The sequence below is a fragment of the Schistocerca piceifrons genome, chromosome 1, assembly GCF_021461385.2.
Source record: "Schistocerca piceifrons isolate TAMUIC-IGC-003096 chromosome 1, iqSchPice1.1, whole genome shotgun sequence".
Lineage (NCBI taxonomy): Eukaryota > Metazoa > Arthropoda > Insecta > Orthoptera > Acrididae > Schistocerca > Schistocerca piceifrons.
Genome location: NC_060138.1, coordinates 340,446,440 through 340,463,624, shown reverse-complemented (window position 1 = coordinate 340,463,624; position 17,185 = coordinate 340,446,440). Strand labels below are relative to the sequence as shown.

Here is a 17,185-nt window from a genome sequence, read left to right as displayed (position 1 = left end):
TGACCAGAAATCAGTGTCCTTAATATATGCTAACAGGATCAGCTCAGTCAATCTTAATGGTGACATGGCCAATTCAAAAATGGTGATCACTAGGCCAATGAACAATGGAAAAATTGACATGTTCAGGAAAACCACTGCAGACAGAGATTAGTTCTACCAGAAAGATGATGGTAATCCTTGTTTATCAAATGATGAGTCAGCTAAGATAAATTTGGAATGTTTAACTCATTTTTGCAAATATTTAATGACTGTGTTACCATTAGAGAATGTAAAGTAACAGATAGAGGTTATAAAAATGCAGTGTCAAAAAAGAAAAATTCATAGAACACTACAAATGCTGTCTGATATGATATCTTGTGATGATGCTTTTAGATATATACAGTAATACTAAGTCTGAAACTATAAAATCTTTGTATGTAAGACAGAGAAAAGACTGTAAAAAAACAGTTATTGAGATGAAAAATTGACACAATGCCCAGTACATTGAGACTTTTAACAATAAATGCAGACCTGGTTGGAATCTCATAAAAAGTGTTGCCAAGGAGTCACAGAAGGTCAAAATGAATCTCTCTCCACAAGAGTTTAATGATTATTTTATTAAATCTGTGAAGGAAGTACATAATGGCATCAGTAAACCTGATAAAAGTCCATCAGAACTCTTAGTAGAAAAAAAATAAAAAAAAATATTATGGGACACTGTGCAATAATATTCTCATTTTTCTCTGTGGTTACACCTAGTATTGTATTTAAAATAGTAAGGAACTTTAAGTCATCAGATAGTGCTGATATTTATGACATGTCTTCCAATTTGCTGCAGAAAGTCATTGATTCCATTGTTTGTCCCCTGACTCACTGCATAAATAAATGTTTACCAGAGGGATACGTTCCAGAGGAGCTAAAATTATGTAGGGCAGTTCCTGTGTATAAAAAGGGTGACAAAGACAGCCCTCAACGTTTCAGACCAGTATCAGTAGTTCGTCGTGGCCAAAATAATAGAGTACATCATTTACCTTCAGTTATCTGCTCATTTTGAAAAACTTGGAATATTTAATTTAGCACAATATGTACTTAGAAAAAATCAGTAGTAAATGCAATAGACCCTCTAATTAAATATGTTCTTAAAGTGTTTGAGGAGAAGGGATTTGCTCAGGCCATTTTCTGTGACCTGAGCAAAGCCTTTTTCTGTGTAGGACATGACACACTTTTACAGAAACTCCATTTTTATGCCATCATAGATAAAGTCTAAAACTACTAAAGTCTTATCTCCAAAACTGTAGGCAAGTTGTGCGTACTGACAAAAAAGTCAACTGAGAAACCAAATTAAGGTGGGAGTTTTGCAGGGATCTTTGAGACCATTTTTGTTTTTTGTAATGATCAATGACCTACCCTCCTTTATAAGTTCCAACACAGTGCTATTTGCAGATAACACTACTTTCCTAAACTGTAAAATTGATCTAAATAAGTTAAAAGATTCTGTTGAAAATTCACTTGCCCAAGCATCATATTGGTTCAGGTCAGATGAATTTGGTTCAAATGGCTCTGAGCACTATGGGACTCAACTGCTGAGGTCATTAGTCCCCTAGAACTTAGAACTAGTTAAACCTAACTAACCTAAGGACATCACAAACATCCATGCCCGAGGCAGGATTCGAACCTGCGACCATAGCGGTCTTGCGGTTCCAGACTGCAGCGCCTTTAACCGCACGGCCACTTCGGCCGGCCTCAGATGAATTTGTCATGAATGAGAACAAAACAAAAAAAATGGTATTTGGTCTAAACGACAAAAGTTCTTTTAATGATCCCTGTTATATAAAGTTCTTGGGGGTATACTTAGATGACAAATTGTCCTGAGAGCAGCACATAAAATGCAACAGTGTTAAATTATCCAGAGTAAATTGTTTATTAAGATGTCTTATGAAATGTGTACCAACATTTTATGTTAAAACATCTTATTTTGCATTTTTTCAAAGTATTATGTCATATGGACTTACTCTGTGGAGAAACTTGAGCCATGTTCAAAATATATTACTTCTGCAGAAGAAAGCAGTCAGTCATGTTCTCAGCATAAAACACACTGTAAGCCCTTGTTCCGTGAATGTAAAATGATGACTGTTATAAATATGTACATACACCACATTTTAACGTATGCAAAAAAGAATCCACATGAAGTAAAACAAAAATAATATTCATGGTCCCAACACAAGAAAAAATAACTCCATACATATACCAACAAAGAGATAGAGGGACTGGCCAGTACTTAGCTCAGTACAGCAGATAGATACACAAAACAGAACAGAAAATTTACGTTCTTGCTTTCGGAACTTTGTCCCTTTGTCAGGGAGGGGAGAAGGGAAAGTGGATTGATTCAGTTACTCACAACCCAGGTTATGAAGCAACAAGGGGGAAAGGTAAACAGGGAGGGTAGCAAAGATGGAGGCATGCCTGAATCCACTTTCCCTTCTTCCCCTTTTTTCCCCCGTCTCCTCCCTGACGAAGGAACAAAGTTCCGAAAGCAGGAACGTAAATTTTCTGTTCTGTTTTGTGTATCTATCGGCTGTACTGAGCTGAAGTAAGTACTGGCCAGCCCCTCTATCTCTTTGTTAGTATTTGTTTCACATCTTTTTGAGATTTTCCATTAATCATTTAACTCCATACATATGTCATACCATAGATTATCAAAGTCAATAGCTATGAGCTTGTGGGCCATACACTGTGTTATAAGCTTCCGCAGATGGTACAAGACGCTCCCAGAGTGTGAATTTAGGAAAACATTAAATAAGTGACTTGTTGCCAACCCCTTCTATGAATTAAAAGAATTTTTTTGCTGCAACATGGAATTGTAAACTAACAACTGATATGGCCATACAATTCTATTTGCTAATGTAATGATTATGTTATATACATAAAAAATTGTCTATCGTTGTAAAGGCCTAATGACAATAAAATTATCTTACCTTGTGCCGAGGAGGAGGCTGGGAAACTGAGATTTGTTACACATATAGCTGCTACAAGTTTATATGCCAACTAGCTCTGCAGATGAAGAGATTGAGGAAATGTATGATAAGATTAAAAGAAATTTTTCAGGTTGTTAAGGAAGACATGTGACTGTAATTAGATTGTAGGGAAAGCAAGAGAACAGAGAATTGTAGGTGAGTATGGAGTAGGGGGCAAGGAATAAAAGGGAAACTGAGTGGTAGAATTCTGCACAGAGTGCAATTTAATTATTGCTGACACCTGGTTTTAGAATCATAAAAGGAGGTTGTACATGTGGAACATACCTGGAGACTCGAGAAAGTTTCAGATCAATTATACAATATAATTGTAAGACAGATATTTTATATCCAGATTTTAAATTGTAAGACATTTCCAGGGGCATATGTGAATTCTGACCACAATTTATTGGCTATGACCTGGAGGTTAAAACTGAAGGAATTGTAAAGAAGCAGGAAATGAAGGAGATGGGACCTGGATAAGTTGAAAGAACCAGATGTTGAGTGTTTGGGGGAGCATTAGGCCATGATTTACAAGAACAGGAGAAAGTAATACACACAGTAGATGATAAATGGATACCTTTTAAGAAGTGAAATAGTGAAGGCAGCAGAGGAGTACATAGGTAAAAAACAAGGCCAAGTGAAAATCCTTGGATAGCTAAGGAGAGAGGGAGAATTTAATTGATGACAGGAGAAAATATTACAATGGAGTAAATCAGGCAAAAGGGAATACAAAAGCCTAAAAAAATTAAGATTGTTGGAAAGTGTAAAATAAATAAGTGGGAATGGTTAGAGGACAAATGTAAGGATTTAGGAGCATATATCACTAGGAGAAAGATAGGTACCATTTACTGGAAAATCAAAGGGGCCTTTAGAGAAAAGAGAAGCAGCTGTATGAAAATCAAGAGCTCGGATGGAAAATCAGTCCTATGCAAAGAAGGGAAAGGTGGAAGGAGCATATAAAGGATCTGTGCAAGAAATATGTGCTTGCAGGTAATGTTATAGATACAGAAGAGGATGTAGATTAAGATGAGATGGGAGACATGATACTGTAACAATTATTTGACAAAGCACTGAAAGACCCAAGTTGAAACAAGGTCCCGGGGGTGGACAGCATTCTGTCTGAACTTCTGATACCCTCGAGAGAACTAGCCCATCTGGTGTGCAAGACGTATGAGAGAGGCAAAGTACCCTCAGACATTCAAGAAGAATTTATTATTCCAATTCCAAAGCTAGCAATTGCAGACAGGTGTAAGTATTACTGAAATATCAGTTTAATAAGTCATGGTTGCAAAATATTAACACGAATTTTTTACAGGAGAATGGAAAAGCTGCTAGAAGCCGACCTCGGGGAAGATCAGTTTGGATTCCAAAGAAATATAGGAACATGCGAGGCAATACTGACCCTAAAGCTTCTCTTAGAATATAGGTTAAGGAAAGACAAATCTAAATTTATAGATTTTGTAGGCTGAGAGAAAGCTGACTGAAAAACTCTCTTTCAAACTCTGAAGGTGGCTGGGGTAAAGCACAGGAAGCAAAAGGCTATGTATAACTTTTACAGATAGCAGATGACAGTTAGGAGTTGAGGGGCATGAAAGGGAAGCAGTGGTTGTGAAGGGAGTGAGACAATATTTTAACCTATCCCCGATGTTATTCAATCTGTACATTGAGTAAGCAGTAAAGGAAACCATAGAAAAATTTGGCGTAGGAATTAAAGTTCAGGGAGAAGAAATAAAAACTTTTATGTTTGCCAATGACTGATGCCATTGTAATTCTGTCGGAGACAGTAAAGGATCCGGAAGAGCAGTTGAACGGAATGGACAGCATCTTGAAAGGATGATATGAGATAAACATCAACGAAAGCAAAACAGGGATAGTCGAGTATAGTCGAATTAAATCAGGCAATACAGAGGCAATTAGATTACAAAATGACACGTAAAATAGATCAGTTTTCCTATTTGGGTGGCAAAATAGCTGATGACGGCCGAGACTGACAATGGCAAGAAAAGCATTTCTGAAGAAGGTAAATTTGTTAACATCAAATATAGATTTAAGTATTAGGAAGTGATTTCTGATGGTATTTGTCTGGAGTGGTGCCATGTACGGAAGTGAAATGTGGACTATAAAAAGTTTAAACAAGAAGAGAATATAAGCTTTTGAAATGTGGTGCTAGAGAAGAGTGCTGATCGGTAGATCAAGTAACTGATGAGGAGGTACTGAACAGAATTGGAGAGAAAAGAAATTTATGCCACAACGTGCCTAGAAGAAGCTATAGGTTAACATGACACATTGTTACATCAAGGGATCACCAATTTAGTACTGGAGGGAAGTGGGGGGGGGGGGGGGGTAAAAATCTTAAAGGGGACAAAGAGATGAATAAAGTAATCAGATTCAGAAGGATGTAGGTTGCAAGAGTTATTCAAAGATGAAGAGGCTTGCACAGGATAGAGTAGCATGGAGAGATGCATGAAACCAGTCTTCGGACTGATCACAATAACAACAGCTGCTATAACTTAAGTTACTTAGAACATATAACACTAAATTAACTTGGATTTAAAATCCTCCCGTCCCTCCCTTGGGAAAACATTTTTGATACAGATCATACGCATGTAATTACATTACTTTTCCTGTGTGCTAATGCAGAGTAAGATGGTTGATTTGGAAAATAACCATTATGTGTAATCTAGCCCAGGCGTGTTCAGGGGGTGGCTACAAGAGCACAAGTGCTCACACTTGTTCGCCCCATGAGTTGTGAGGGCTCTTGATAAAATGTGGCTGTCGGACATCAGACATTGAGCACTTGCTGGCACCTGGAGATTTCTGCAGTTCTTGTTCCGTCATCTGTCTCCACGCATTGACTTTGGATTATGGTCTGAAGATGGTTCGCCTTTGGACTGAAACTGGACCCCAACAAATGTGATTTGTGTGATGTGGACTGTTTTCGTAAATTCGATTGTGAAATTGATCGATGTGTTCCCAAAATGTTTTCGAAAATACGTTATATATGTTGATGTCAATTTAAACTTGCCCGAAAACTATGAATTGAAACTTTGTCCAGAAACAATATTCATCATAAGGCTGCATCATTTGTGACAAATATCATGTTTCATACTAGCTGCCCCATGTTCTTTGCCTCATCAATTAAAAGAAATGTAAGTTTCATTTCATTGTTAGTTTTTGTCTGTGCAAAGAGCTTAGGAAAGAAATGTGCCACAAAAGCTATCAATTAGCCACCAAGAAATGCTCAATCTTGGCAGAACTATTAGTTTCCATAGAATATACGTGTTGACAACAGTTTCTTGTGCTGGCTGCCTTGTCCCTATTTCCACCCCATCCTCTTCCCCTTCCATTACTCGCCATGAGACAGCCAGTTTCTAACTGCCGAGACATGATTGTGAGCCAGCTCGCAAATCGGTGAACAGGCATGACATAGCCTGCCTCCATTCCTGTATGAACTGTGATGTAAAACTGAATTTCAATTTGTAAATAGTTTTATTATCTTATTCTTAGTAGTTTTTAAATTAAAGATAGAGACTCACTGATGCCTATCTCTTATGACAGGAGATGGACTGAACACGTGCAGCTTCTCAGCTGGGAGATGCCGTGGATCATTTTCAATGAGCCGTTTTCCAGAGTCAAGTGGAGCAAAGCTGGCCCAACCTGTCAGTGATGCTGCGTGCAACACACGACCTTTGCAAGGCATAAGTGATTCAGCATGGTCATTTAGCAGTAGCTTCATCAGTGCTGTAGGAGGTGTTAGCACTAGTTATCCCATTGCACCCATGAATCCAAATAAAGCTGTTTTCACAATCGACATGAAAACATCACAGGTAAAAAAAATATTGTATAAAAAGGAAACATTTTCAAAGTATAATTCTACCTGGTGTGCCTTTCATAGTTCTTTGTCACAGAGGGATTAAAATGTTGTTTTCTTAAATTGTGCACTTGCACAAGTTTGCATCTGAATGGATGAAAAAGCTATTTTGACTAAATGTTGTAGTTTTGAGTTCTGATGGAGCAGCATTGTTTAAATGATTTTAGATGTAGGTTTAAAATGACATAGATTGCATTCAATAATCAATACAATTATTGTGCATGCGTTTTGTGACTGTTCTAGATTCTGCAAAAGTGGTAAATGACTTTGCCTGTGAATGCTGAATGGAAGTAATAGTTACAATATAGTTTGTGATTTAGACTTTTTCATGTTTTCCTCAAGTGATGAGAGAGTTGTGTTTCTGTATGCTATTTCAACACAACTTATGTACACACAGATAGTCAACATGTTTTCCACACTGGCAATATTTTTATGCCAGACTCACTTGCCAACTTACAAATAATGCCCTTTACTTATTTTAAATTAATTTTGTTTGTGTTTGTAATGTAGTTTGTTAACAAAACAAATTGTATCTGAAAAATGAATTTAATTGAATTAAAACAGATAATTATCCAAACCAAATTGAGATTATTAAGTAATTACATTTGGCTATTTAGAATGCAATTTAGATGCACAGAATTTTATCTACAATCAGAATTGTCATAACACCACGAGTCTCATTAGTGTGTGTGTTTTAGTGTCTCTAGTTCACATGGCGATCTTAATGAGGAAGTTTAATATGGGTGTCTTGTTCTTGTTTGCAACAGTTAGACATTCTGTAAATAATTCAGAATGGAGTCAGTCACACAAGTGCTTGTAACTCTAGTGGATACCTATTGATTGCAGTAAAAAATAAAGTTTTGTCATAATTTATTGGCATTTCTTCCAGGTTTTCAGGAAGTTAGAGATTCTTTTCTTTTCTGCTTTCACTAGTTGTTTCAACCTGAGATAAGAGGACATGTATGTATGCAAAAAGGAAACAACAGGAAAAAGTTTAGTATAATATTGTGCTCTTAGCCAAGTTTGTTCGATAACAATATTATCTACATTTCTTTGGCAGCAATGGTGGTAGTTGCAGAGACAGTAAAATTTGAATCTCCTGTGGAGTGAAATGCATAAAGATAGAAGTCTCTCAGGAAATCAATCGTGTAAGTGGTGAATTTTGCTATGCCTTACACAGCTGGTTTCCTGGGATACTTTTATCAGGGTCACCTTGGAGGCCATACACTAGCAGTACATGGTATGTATATGGTAGCAATGTCAGATGCCCATTCAACTGGATGTTCTTGTTATAACACATACTTTTTCCAGAAGTCGGTGAATAGATTTCCAAAGTAATCAGCATATTTAAAACAGTTTCTAAGATTTAATATAATTGTATAGATAAACAAAATTTACCCACCAGCTGGCAACAGAAGAAAACACCCACAGAAGGTATGGAAATTTCATAACTTTTGGGTGTTTTCTCCTGTAGTCGTTTCGTAAGCAGATTTTTTCTTTATCGATCCAGTTATAAAAAAAAAAGATTATTTTTGTTGATATGTTAGTTTCTAAGATTTGATGTTTATTGTGTTCCCCAAATATATATTTGTTGGATAAGCCATATAAGAATGAACACAGTTCTGTTAAACTGAAACATTAAAAACCAGTTGGTAGTGAACTTGTTCTCATTTATTTTTCCTTTAAAAATGCCTTAGCAGAAATTAAAATGATTATTGTGTAGATTACTTCCTCTGTCTGCATTCACTTGATGAAGACAATATATTTTTCATTTTATTTTCAGATTCTTGTTGTAAATGGTGTTGCTTGCAATCTTCTGGGATATAATCCTGATGAACTGTGTCAGGTTAAATTAACACAGCTCTTGTGTGGGCGACACAAAAATCACGTCACTGCATTAGCAGAGGAACAGCTGGAGTTGAAGGACGGGAATATGGTGTTTTTGAGTGGGAAAGTTGTGAGTTAGTTTGTTCCCTTCTTTTAATGGAAACAATTTTTTTGGTCTTTTTGTTGGTGTTGTGAAAATTTCAATTTTAGTTGCTATGTAACTTTTCATTTCTTTAGGTTGAAATGGTGACAAAGGATGAGAGAATTGTGCCAGTATCATTGTGGCTGAGGAAACTAGAAACTGATGCTAGATGCCTGGCTGTAGCTGAACCTGTAGAACGGAGAGTAGCAAATGTAAGTTGCCTTCTATACATATTATAAATTAAAGTCCCCTGATGCATTTTTCTGCTTGTACGCGAAGACTAATCTCAGGATATACTGTTGGGATTTTGACACAGTTTTCAATAATAGATAAACAAGGTAACGAGGAAGGTTTGTATATGTAATTTATTATCACTTTACCAGACAAGCTGTCCAGCCATTGATAATTAGTGTTTCTGTGCAAAGCTAGAGAGGGTTGCTACTTAAATAATTTTATAGCTACTACAGATTTCATTATATACACTGATTCATATGATTGCTGCCAGTATTTCTTCCTGTCTCTGTGCCCCAAACATTGAAAACTTGGCATGATGCATCACAATTAAAAGTGAGGATGGTTTCAGTTGCCTGAGACTGCAGTCGTGTGTGTGTGTGTGTGTGTGTGTGTGTGTGTGTGTGTGTGTGTTGTTGACAAAGGCCATTCGCTGAAAGCTTTAAGTGTGAAAATCTTTTTGTTGTGGCTATCTGCAACTCAGCGACTCCACTAAATGGTGAGTGGCAGCATTCTTTCTCATAATATTGTTACAGTCCATCCTGGATTTTCCATTGTTTGAAAGTGAGGGTAAATATTTTCAATGGATGATTGGATCCGTAATCAGTATTTGCCACCTTATTGGAATGGTGGATTGTAGTCACAAGCCGTAGCGTGTCTGTACCTACTTGTCAATATCTGAGGCTAGAAAATTTTTCTGTTTGTACCATATTGTTGCAAGTGTCATGCAGTCTCAGCCACTGACATTTTAACTGCAATGATGCGATTCAAACAGCCGGTGACATTTTGATTTGATAGTAGCTTGTCTTTCTGAGCAAATCATATATTTTGTTATACCATAGTGCACAGTTCCATGTTAGAGCACTTTGTGACGATAAAAATGTCAGCTCATTTGAAATATTTGTTCTGAAGTATGAAGTATGTAAAAACTATAATTATCTCTGAAACGAATAAGAAGTTGAATCATATTTGTTGATCTTGGTTATATCTTGATTACCAGAAATTTTCACATTGTTACTGAAGAGCATAACATCATTGTTTTAGTAATACATTGTAGCAAGTATATATTTTTTGTTAATAATTTAAGCCTCAGACCATTATAAATTGCATGAAAATTGATTGAAATTTTATTCCTTCCAATAATTATTAATGGTAGTGATATTTATTACACTACTTGGGTGCAGAGACAGTAGTTAGTCTGAATGATATATGTTTCTTACGATGTTCTTTCTTTTGTTAATTAACTTTGTTGTTGTCATATTCTGCTCCTTCAAGTACATTTTCACAAAGGCATGTGGTATACTCTACTGTTGAATGTAGAATTACTTATTCCACCTAAACATACTTTAAATTTGGATCTAATGACCAATAAACATGGAGATTCCTCCATATCTGTTGTATTCTATGAGTGTGCATTGATTTTGTGGTGTTCTCATGCCAAGTGTTCAATATACATAAAGATGTGTATGTAATTGTGGGACACTGGTATTAATGGTGCAATTACTGAAGTTACATGGACAGTCTCTTTGTAGTCTATAACGAGTAAAATAAAATTGCTGATTGGTTGCACCAAACATCACTTAAAGGATATGACTCACCACAAAAATGTTCCTGATGAATAGGCATGTTAGTCAGTATTGAGTACAACAATGCAGCTGACACCAATTACCATGCACTGTTAAACTTCACAGAAATTTGGATCACTTGTGAAAATTTAAAACATGACCACACTAGCAAAATCATTATGGAGTATTGTGGTTTATGCAAATCTTCATTAGCAATAATTTTGTCTTACTTGAACTGCTTAAGACAGTTTGCTTCAGTTAGAAACAAGCAATGATTATTATTGCTTTTTGACAGGCCTCTGTCCTCGGCCCCTGTTTCATTGTGATCATCAATGATTTGCCTTTTTGTGTACCACAGTCTCTAACCTATAATTCTGATGATACAGCTTCACTTACTTCACATCACAACATACCATCTCTTGATAAGATTATGGAGGACACACTCTACTCTGCATAATCAGTGCCAAAAATGCAAAAAGTTCTGCTAGATTTGTCAGCAGTTAAATGTGTGTAACCTTTTATGAATTCATATTGATGCCAAACTGTGTTACAACAACATTTAGTAGTTATTCATAATTAACCTCTGATTGGCAACTAAAATAAAAGATAGAGGACTGTGAGAATGCAGGATATGCTGGAGGAACCATTCCCATCTGTGTAGTTCGGAGAAGTAGGAGTTAGTGGATTGGACAGATGCTGTACTGCGTCGACCAAAGTGCGATGAACCATGGGATGGAGGATTGGCACTAGGACTAGGGATGGGCAAGGATATTCTGTAGGCTGGTTGGGCAACGGAACACTACTTTGGGTGACGTGTGTAGGATTGTGAGTGGAATATCCCTCATCTCAGGGCACAACGAGGGATAGTCAAAGTCCTGGTGAAGTTTGTGGTTGAGCTTTTCAAGGTGAGAATGATACTGAGTGATCAGAGAGGTGCAGGTTGGTGGCTGGTTAACAGGTTTACGGTGTCAGAGGAGCAAATGACACGAAGATTTGTTTATGGACTAGCTGTATAGGATATTGTCTAACTGTTAGCCTATCGCTCATGTTATTTACAATCTTATATGAACATGTGTGTGTCTCAACGATCATGTGTGTCAGTTTGCGATTGAACTAATTTAAATGCTGGTGTGCCCTCTGCTTCTGCTTTTTTAAAATGTTGTCTGACTTTCCTTCTAACTTCCTACATAGCTCTCTATACTTCAAAACTCTTCTATCATAAGTTTTTACATTCTTATTTTTAAATCTTTTCTGACTATGGTTTCAGTCAGTCTGCCTGCCTCCTGAGCATCCAACCATGAATTCCTGCTCATTCTGCCTTCACAAATTCCAAAAACTCTTTGTCCTTACGAAACTCCAATGACTCACTCTCTTCCAAAAATGTTGTCTAGCATGTGCTAATGGTCATACCATCAAAATAGGCATCTCAGGCTGTCGTCCATCCTACTGCAAGAAATTTCATGTTTTCCAGTACCACCAGTCCCTCACCTTTCCCAGTCTGGTCCTTCATAATCATAAAATACAAACTGTAACCATACTTGACAGCCTGTAATCTTTCTGGAAAATCCTTTTACTCTGTGACCACAATTTCCTGAAGGCCATCACTGCAATAGAAAGTCTTGCCCTTTAACGGTTGGAACAGCTTTCCCAGCACCATCTGAGGAAGCTATTACAGCTACTCCTGTCTTTCTGTCAGCATGGGGCTACCTGTGACAAAGAAAAAGCCTACCACTCTGATAACCCCACCCCCACCCCCCACAAAAAATAAAAAAAAAAAAAAAAAAAAAATCCAGCTCAAGAGATCAAGCCATAACCTTCCTCCATCCTTCATGAAACAGTGCTCATGAACACACATCCTGTAACACTGTTGTCAGTCTTTCTGCTAAAACTCTGCCCCTGTAGAAGTTGCCATAGTTTCTGTAGGCTTTATCATTAGTTCCAAATCTAATTTCAACCATGCTGGTCTTGTAAAGGACCTCCTTTCTTTTATCAGTTCTTTACAGCGGAAACATTTCTTCACTACACACCCTACTGACAACAGCCAACCAAAACCTTATGGCTCCAACATCCCTCCCCCCCTCCCCCCCCCCCCATACTGTGATCCCTTCTCCCCTTGCATCCAGTCATCCCTGGATAATCTCTCAAGAATTCCTCACTTCTAACCTCGCCTCACCTTCCTTTCCTAAATCCTCCCCCCCCCCCCCCCCCCCTGCCCTCCTCCCCATGAGTCCATCATCATTCCTATGGAACCCACTGCTATTTGTAACCTGAAAAACAACTCTTCTTGCAGACTGACTCCACAACAGTGGTCATGAATCATAATGAGTGTGTAGCTGAGTGTCTCCACAAACTTTCCAACACTATTGTATGCAAAACTTAGAACCATGATCCCATCTCATAAGTCCAACAAGACTTCTAGCAGCTCCTCATGTTGTTAGTTCCATCCCAAAACCTGACACCTGAATCCAGCACTCCTACTACCTTTTACCTATTTCACAAACACAACCCCACATGTCTCCTTACTAGTCATTCCAACATGGCTGGATACAGTGCTCCCACAGAATGAAATGAAGCTCTGTCTTTGTTCGCCATCACCTCCAAACTGTTTTCTGTAACCTTCCATCCTACATTCAAAACATTGCTAACTTCCTTCACTGCCTTTTCACAGTTCCTGACCTGTTACCATCAGGCTCCTTGTGGCCACTGGGTGTGACATACTTGTACATGAATATCCCCCATTGTCAGAAAGTGTACAATTTACACTGTGGAGTGTGTAACATGTTACAAGCCATAAATTGACATAAAAGAATGTAATCAATTTCAAGTATGATAACTTGTATTCAAAGTGCAGTATAGCATTGATTATCCAGTTGTCAGTAAACTGAATGACTGCTTAACCAAACTGATACTTTCTCGCTACACACCGCACCAGCAAAACGTGCCTCGAAACATGCGCTTTCCTGAGTACATTAATTTTATGTTCACCCCTTCTTCAATGTTTACATTTATTTATGAATTGTGAGCATTGTTTGTTTACTTATGACATTTTAAAGTAGCTGCCTTAAAAACTTTTGTTGCAAAATGCTGGAACACCGTTAGTAAAGAAATAATGTTCACGATGCTTAAATAAATGTGAACATCTGAAATGGGCATCTTGGAATGTCAATGTAGAAAGATAAATGCCTATAAAATAGGTGCAGTATCCTAATAAGTCAACAATGAACAGGCATGAATTATTCAGTAATATTAATATGAGAAAGAATAGTAAAACAAAATATAGCAATGAAAAGGCAATCCTGGTTGACAAGCAATTAGGAGTAACTTCACATTTTTTAGCCATATGCAGGTCATTAGTGTTGGAAACTTAGTGTGTTAATATGCCCAAAAACTGTTAGCAAACTTTTTTTAATGTGTGTCCAAAAATACTGATGACTGATCACATAGGCACATGTTGCTTCTGTAACACTAAAATTAAGCCATCAATCGTTCATTCATTTTAAAAATTTTGAAAGTATGGAGAGTTTGAACTTAGCATATATTGGCTGTTTTACACTGAGGCCAAACTGGAAAAACACAAACAGTGGCAAATTATCAGACGGATAATGTTCAGTACATATGCCTGTTGGTAGTACAATACTGAGACTATTTTGTTCAGCATCTATACTGTTAGTCAGTGATTCTAGCCCTCAGGAGCTCAGCATTCATTTGCTAGGTATGGGCTTGTCGACTCTGGGGTTCTTCAGCCGGGCACTGGTAAGCACTGCCAGTGCGTGCTTCGTGGCATGTGCATGCATTTTAACCGTTCTTCTCATGTTTTTTAACTACAGGTCTCGGGAGTAGACAGGGAATGTCTGCTCCAGTTTTATAGGGCTTTCATGCATTCATGGTTAGACTATGGTTGCACATTGTGGATCAACGAGGCCTTCTTATCTGAAGATCATTGATGGTATCTACCATGAGGCGATTAGACTGGCGGCCATGGGTGCTTTTAGGATGAGTGCCATACCCAGTCTCTGTGCTGAGGCTGGTGAACCACCACTTACTATCCGACGACAGCTCCTCAGGGTGCGTCAGGTATATGAGTTACTCACAGCTCCGAATTTGCCTGCATACCCTAGTGTTACTCGTCTGCCCTTGGAACATGTTTTCTCCAATCATTCATGAATAGAAAGGCCATTTGGGATCTGCATGCGTCATGTGCTGCAGTGACTTGTGTGGAGCAAGTACACCCCAAATCAAGGGTTTTAGCAGCCTGCCACCCTGATTACTGTTAGGCCCAGAATAATTGCAGATACAGTGCAGTACAGGAGATGTTGCACTCCTGTATGTGTTTTTAGAACATTATTTATGGACATTTTAAGTGTGTGTCGCAACTTTACAGCTGTCTGTACAGATGTGTTGAAATGGAGCGTTCCGTTGGTTACTCTGTTGGTTTCCCTGATTGTATCCTCAAGGTATGACTGCCTCAACACTTTACTGAATTCGATGCAGAATTATACACAGGCACTGGAGCAGGTGAGACTTGATTTGAGTACTAAATTCCAATTCTCTGAGTGCCCTTCACTCTCTACTGTGCTTGTATCTAGCAGATAAAAATAGTACAGAATATCCAGGACATCCTCCTCCAACTGCAATGGCTAGGGAAGGACGTGCCTTTCTGCTGGGTGCCAGGGTGTGGTATTACGGGGTATGAAAGGGCACCTGTATGTAGCAGCTAAGGAGGCATGTCGCTATCCCCATACATTTTACCTCCTCACTGTTGAGGTACAGAGTCTTGTGTCGATGGGATGTTGAGTGGCTGAAAGTGACAGACAATAAGCTCCATCTAGTAAAGTGCACAATGTGGCTGTGGCGTACCTCCTTCCAGCCATGTCATTGGGACAAGGTCCTCCTTACTTGTCTTCGCATAGGCCACAACCCTGAGATGCATAGCTTCTTGCTCCGACAAGAGGACTCTCGAATATGTGGTGCTTGTGGTGTACAGATCACTGTGGGCCACATTTTATTAGACTGCGTTTTATTTTCAGACCAGAGGGTAGCAGCAGATTTGCTGACAGATGTGCTTTCTATTTTAAGAGATTTTTCAACGAATGTGGTTAGAGTTTTAAAATTTTGTGAATTGTCCGACAGGCGATCTTCATGTTTTGGCAGGGTGACTGGCTCAACACACTTTTAATAAGTGGTCAGCTGGTCATCTTTGCCGGTGCTGTTGTTTTAGCTCCTCTGTCGTTTTTGTGTTTTAATCCCTGGTATGCACCTTTCACCCTTTCTATATTGTCTTGAGATGTATACGATAGAGTGAGTGTGTTAGTGAATGCGAGTGAAGTGGAAGTGATTGCATGAGTGAATGAGAGTGAAATGGAAGTGGTTGCATGAGTGTCGTTTTGTAGGTTTCATTGTCACTGTGTGCAACGATTTCAGTGATTTTGTCCACATTATTTTCTTTTCAGATGTGTCAAGGTGCTGATAACTTCTCCATTTAGCACCCACAAAGTCGAAACACGCACTCAATGATTCTGGTATTGGCAATACGACAATAGTTGGCTTCAGACATATTAAAAATAATATTGAACATAAAGTTGTCATCCACCCACTTTTTGGTGGGATGTCCCAGAATTTGAAGTTGTCCAGTATCCTGAGTAAAGGGACTTCAGACGCATTTTTATCCCGCCTTGTGCCAAATTTGCAAATACGTGAACGAAGAGGGAGAATGACTTGTGAATTTCCTCTCCCTATCACTGTACACGATTCAAAATACACATTTGCCTGTTAAATTAGGTATTATTGTGTAGTTAAGTTATGAGCACGTTCACATCCTGTTTGAGTGTTTTAGAACTAAAAGGGATTGGTGTTGGGAAAGATTTTTTCTCCTTCTTCTAACATTAAACATCATTTGTCATGTTTGTTTGGAAGAAGGAGGTCAAGAGATAAGGCTTTCAACAAAGATGACAGAAAACAACTTCACAGCAAAGTGTGTGATTTGTCTCACCATATTTTCGATAAAATTTGATGGAAGAAAGCTTTAGTGGATCATCAGAAGATACAAAAACACATTCTCAACAGCAATGTCATAAAAATAAAACAATTGTAACTTTCTTTGTGAAGAAAATACTCTTGAAGAAGATGCCACGATAATTGCTGAAGCTGCACTTTTTATCACAATGTAAAATGTGGCCTTAGCTACAAGTGATTGGCTTGCCAAATATAATTACATCACTCCTTTTTTCCAGACAGTAATGTCGCGTCTAAAATTTCATAAGAGGCCCATACAGTCAAGATGTAGTCATAGTTGAGCTTCAGAGAGCCTTTTACTTTTCTCTGTCTTCTTATGTTTCAATCTGAGGAAATATAAAAATCTTACTTTATGCAATTCGGTACTTTGATGTTAGCCAGAAGATACACCAGAGATTGCTGGATTTTTATGAAGACTCCAAAGACCCAGACATTTTCCATGCAATAAAGAATATTAGAGAAGCTAATGACTTGAATCAAGTAATTGCGTACAGTGCTGACAATGCTCCAGTGAACTGTGGCAAACACAGTTCAGTTTTTGTCC

General features: G+C 38.0%; 1 protein-coding gene across 3 annotated transcripts in view; it reads left to right on the top strand.

The window, feature by feature from the left end:
- The window catches only part of LOC124783583 (PAS domain-containing serine/threonine-protein kinase), a 222,850-nt gene that overhangs the window by 42,122 nt on the left and 163,543 nt on the right, over window positions 1-17,185 (top strand). For all 3 annotated transcript variants that reach the window (XM_047254035.1, XM_047254034.1, XM_047254033.1), the window contains exons 5-7: window positions 6,552-6,820; window positions 8,648-8,821; window positions 8,929-9,045. In XM_047254035.1, coding sequence (XP_047109991.1) covers window positions 6,552-6,820; window positions 8,648-8,821; window positions 8,929-9,045 — 560 coding nt within the window. The remainder of the gene's footprint in view (window positions 1-6,551; window positions 6,821-8,647; window positions 8,822-8,928; window positions 9,046-17,185) is intronic.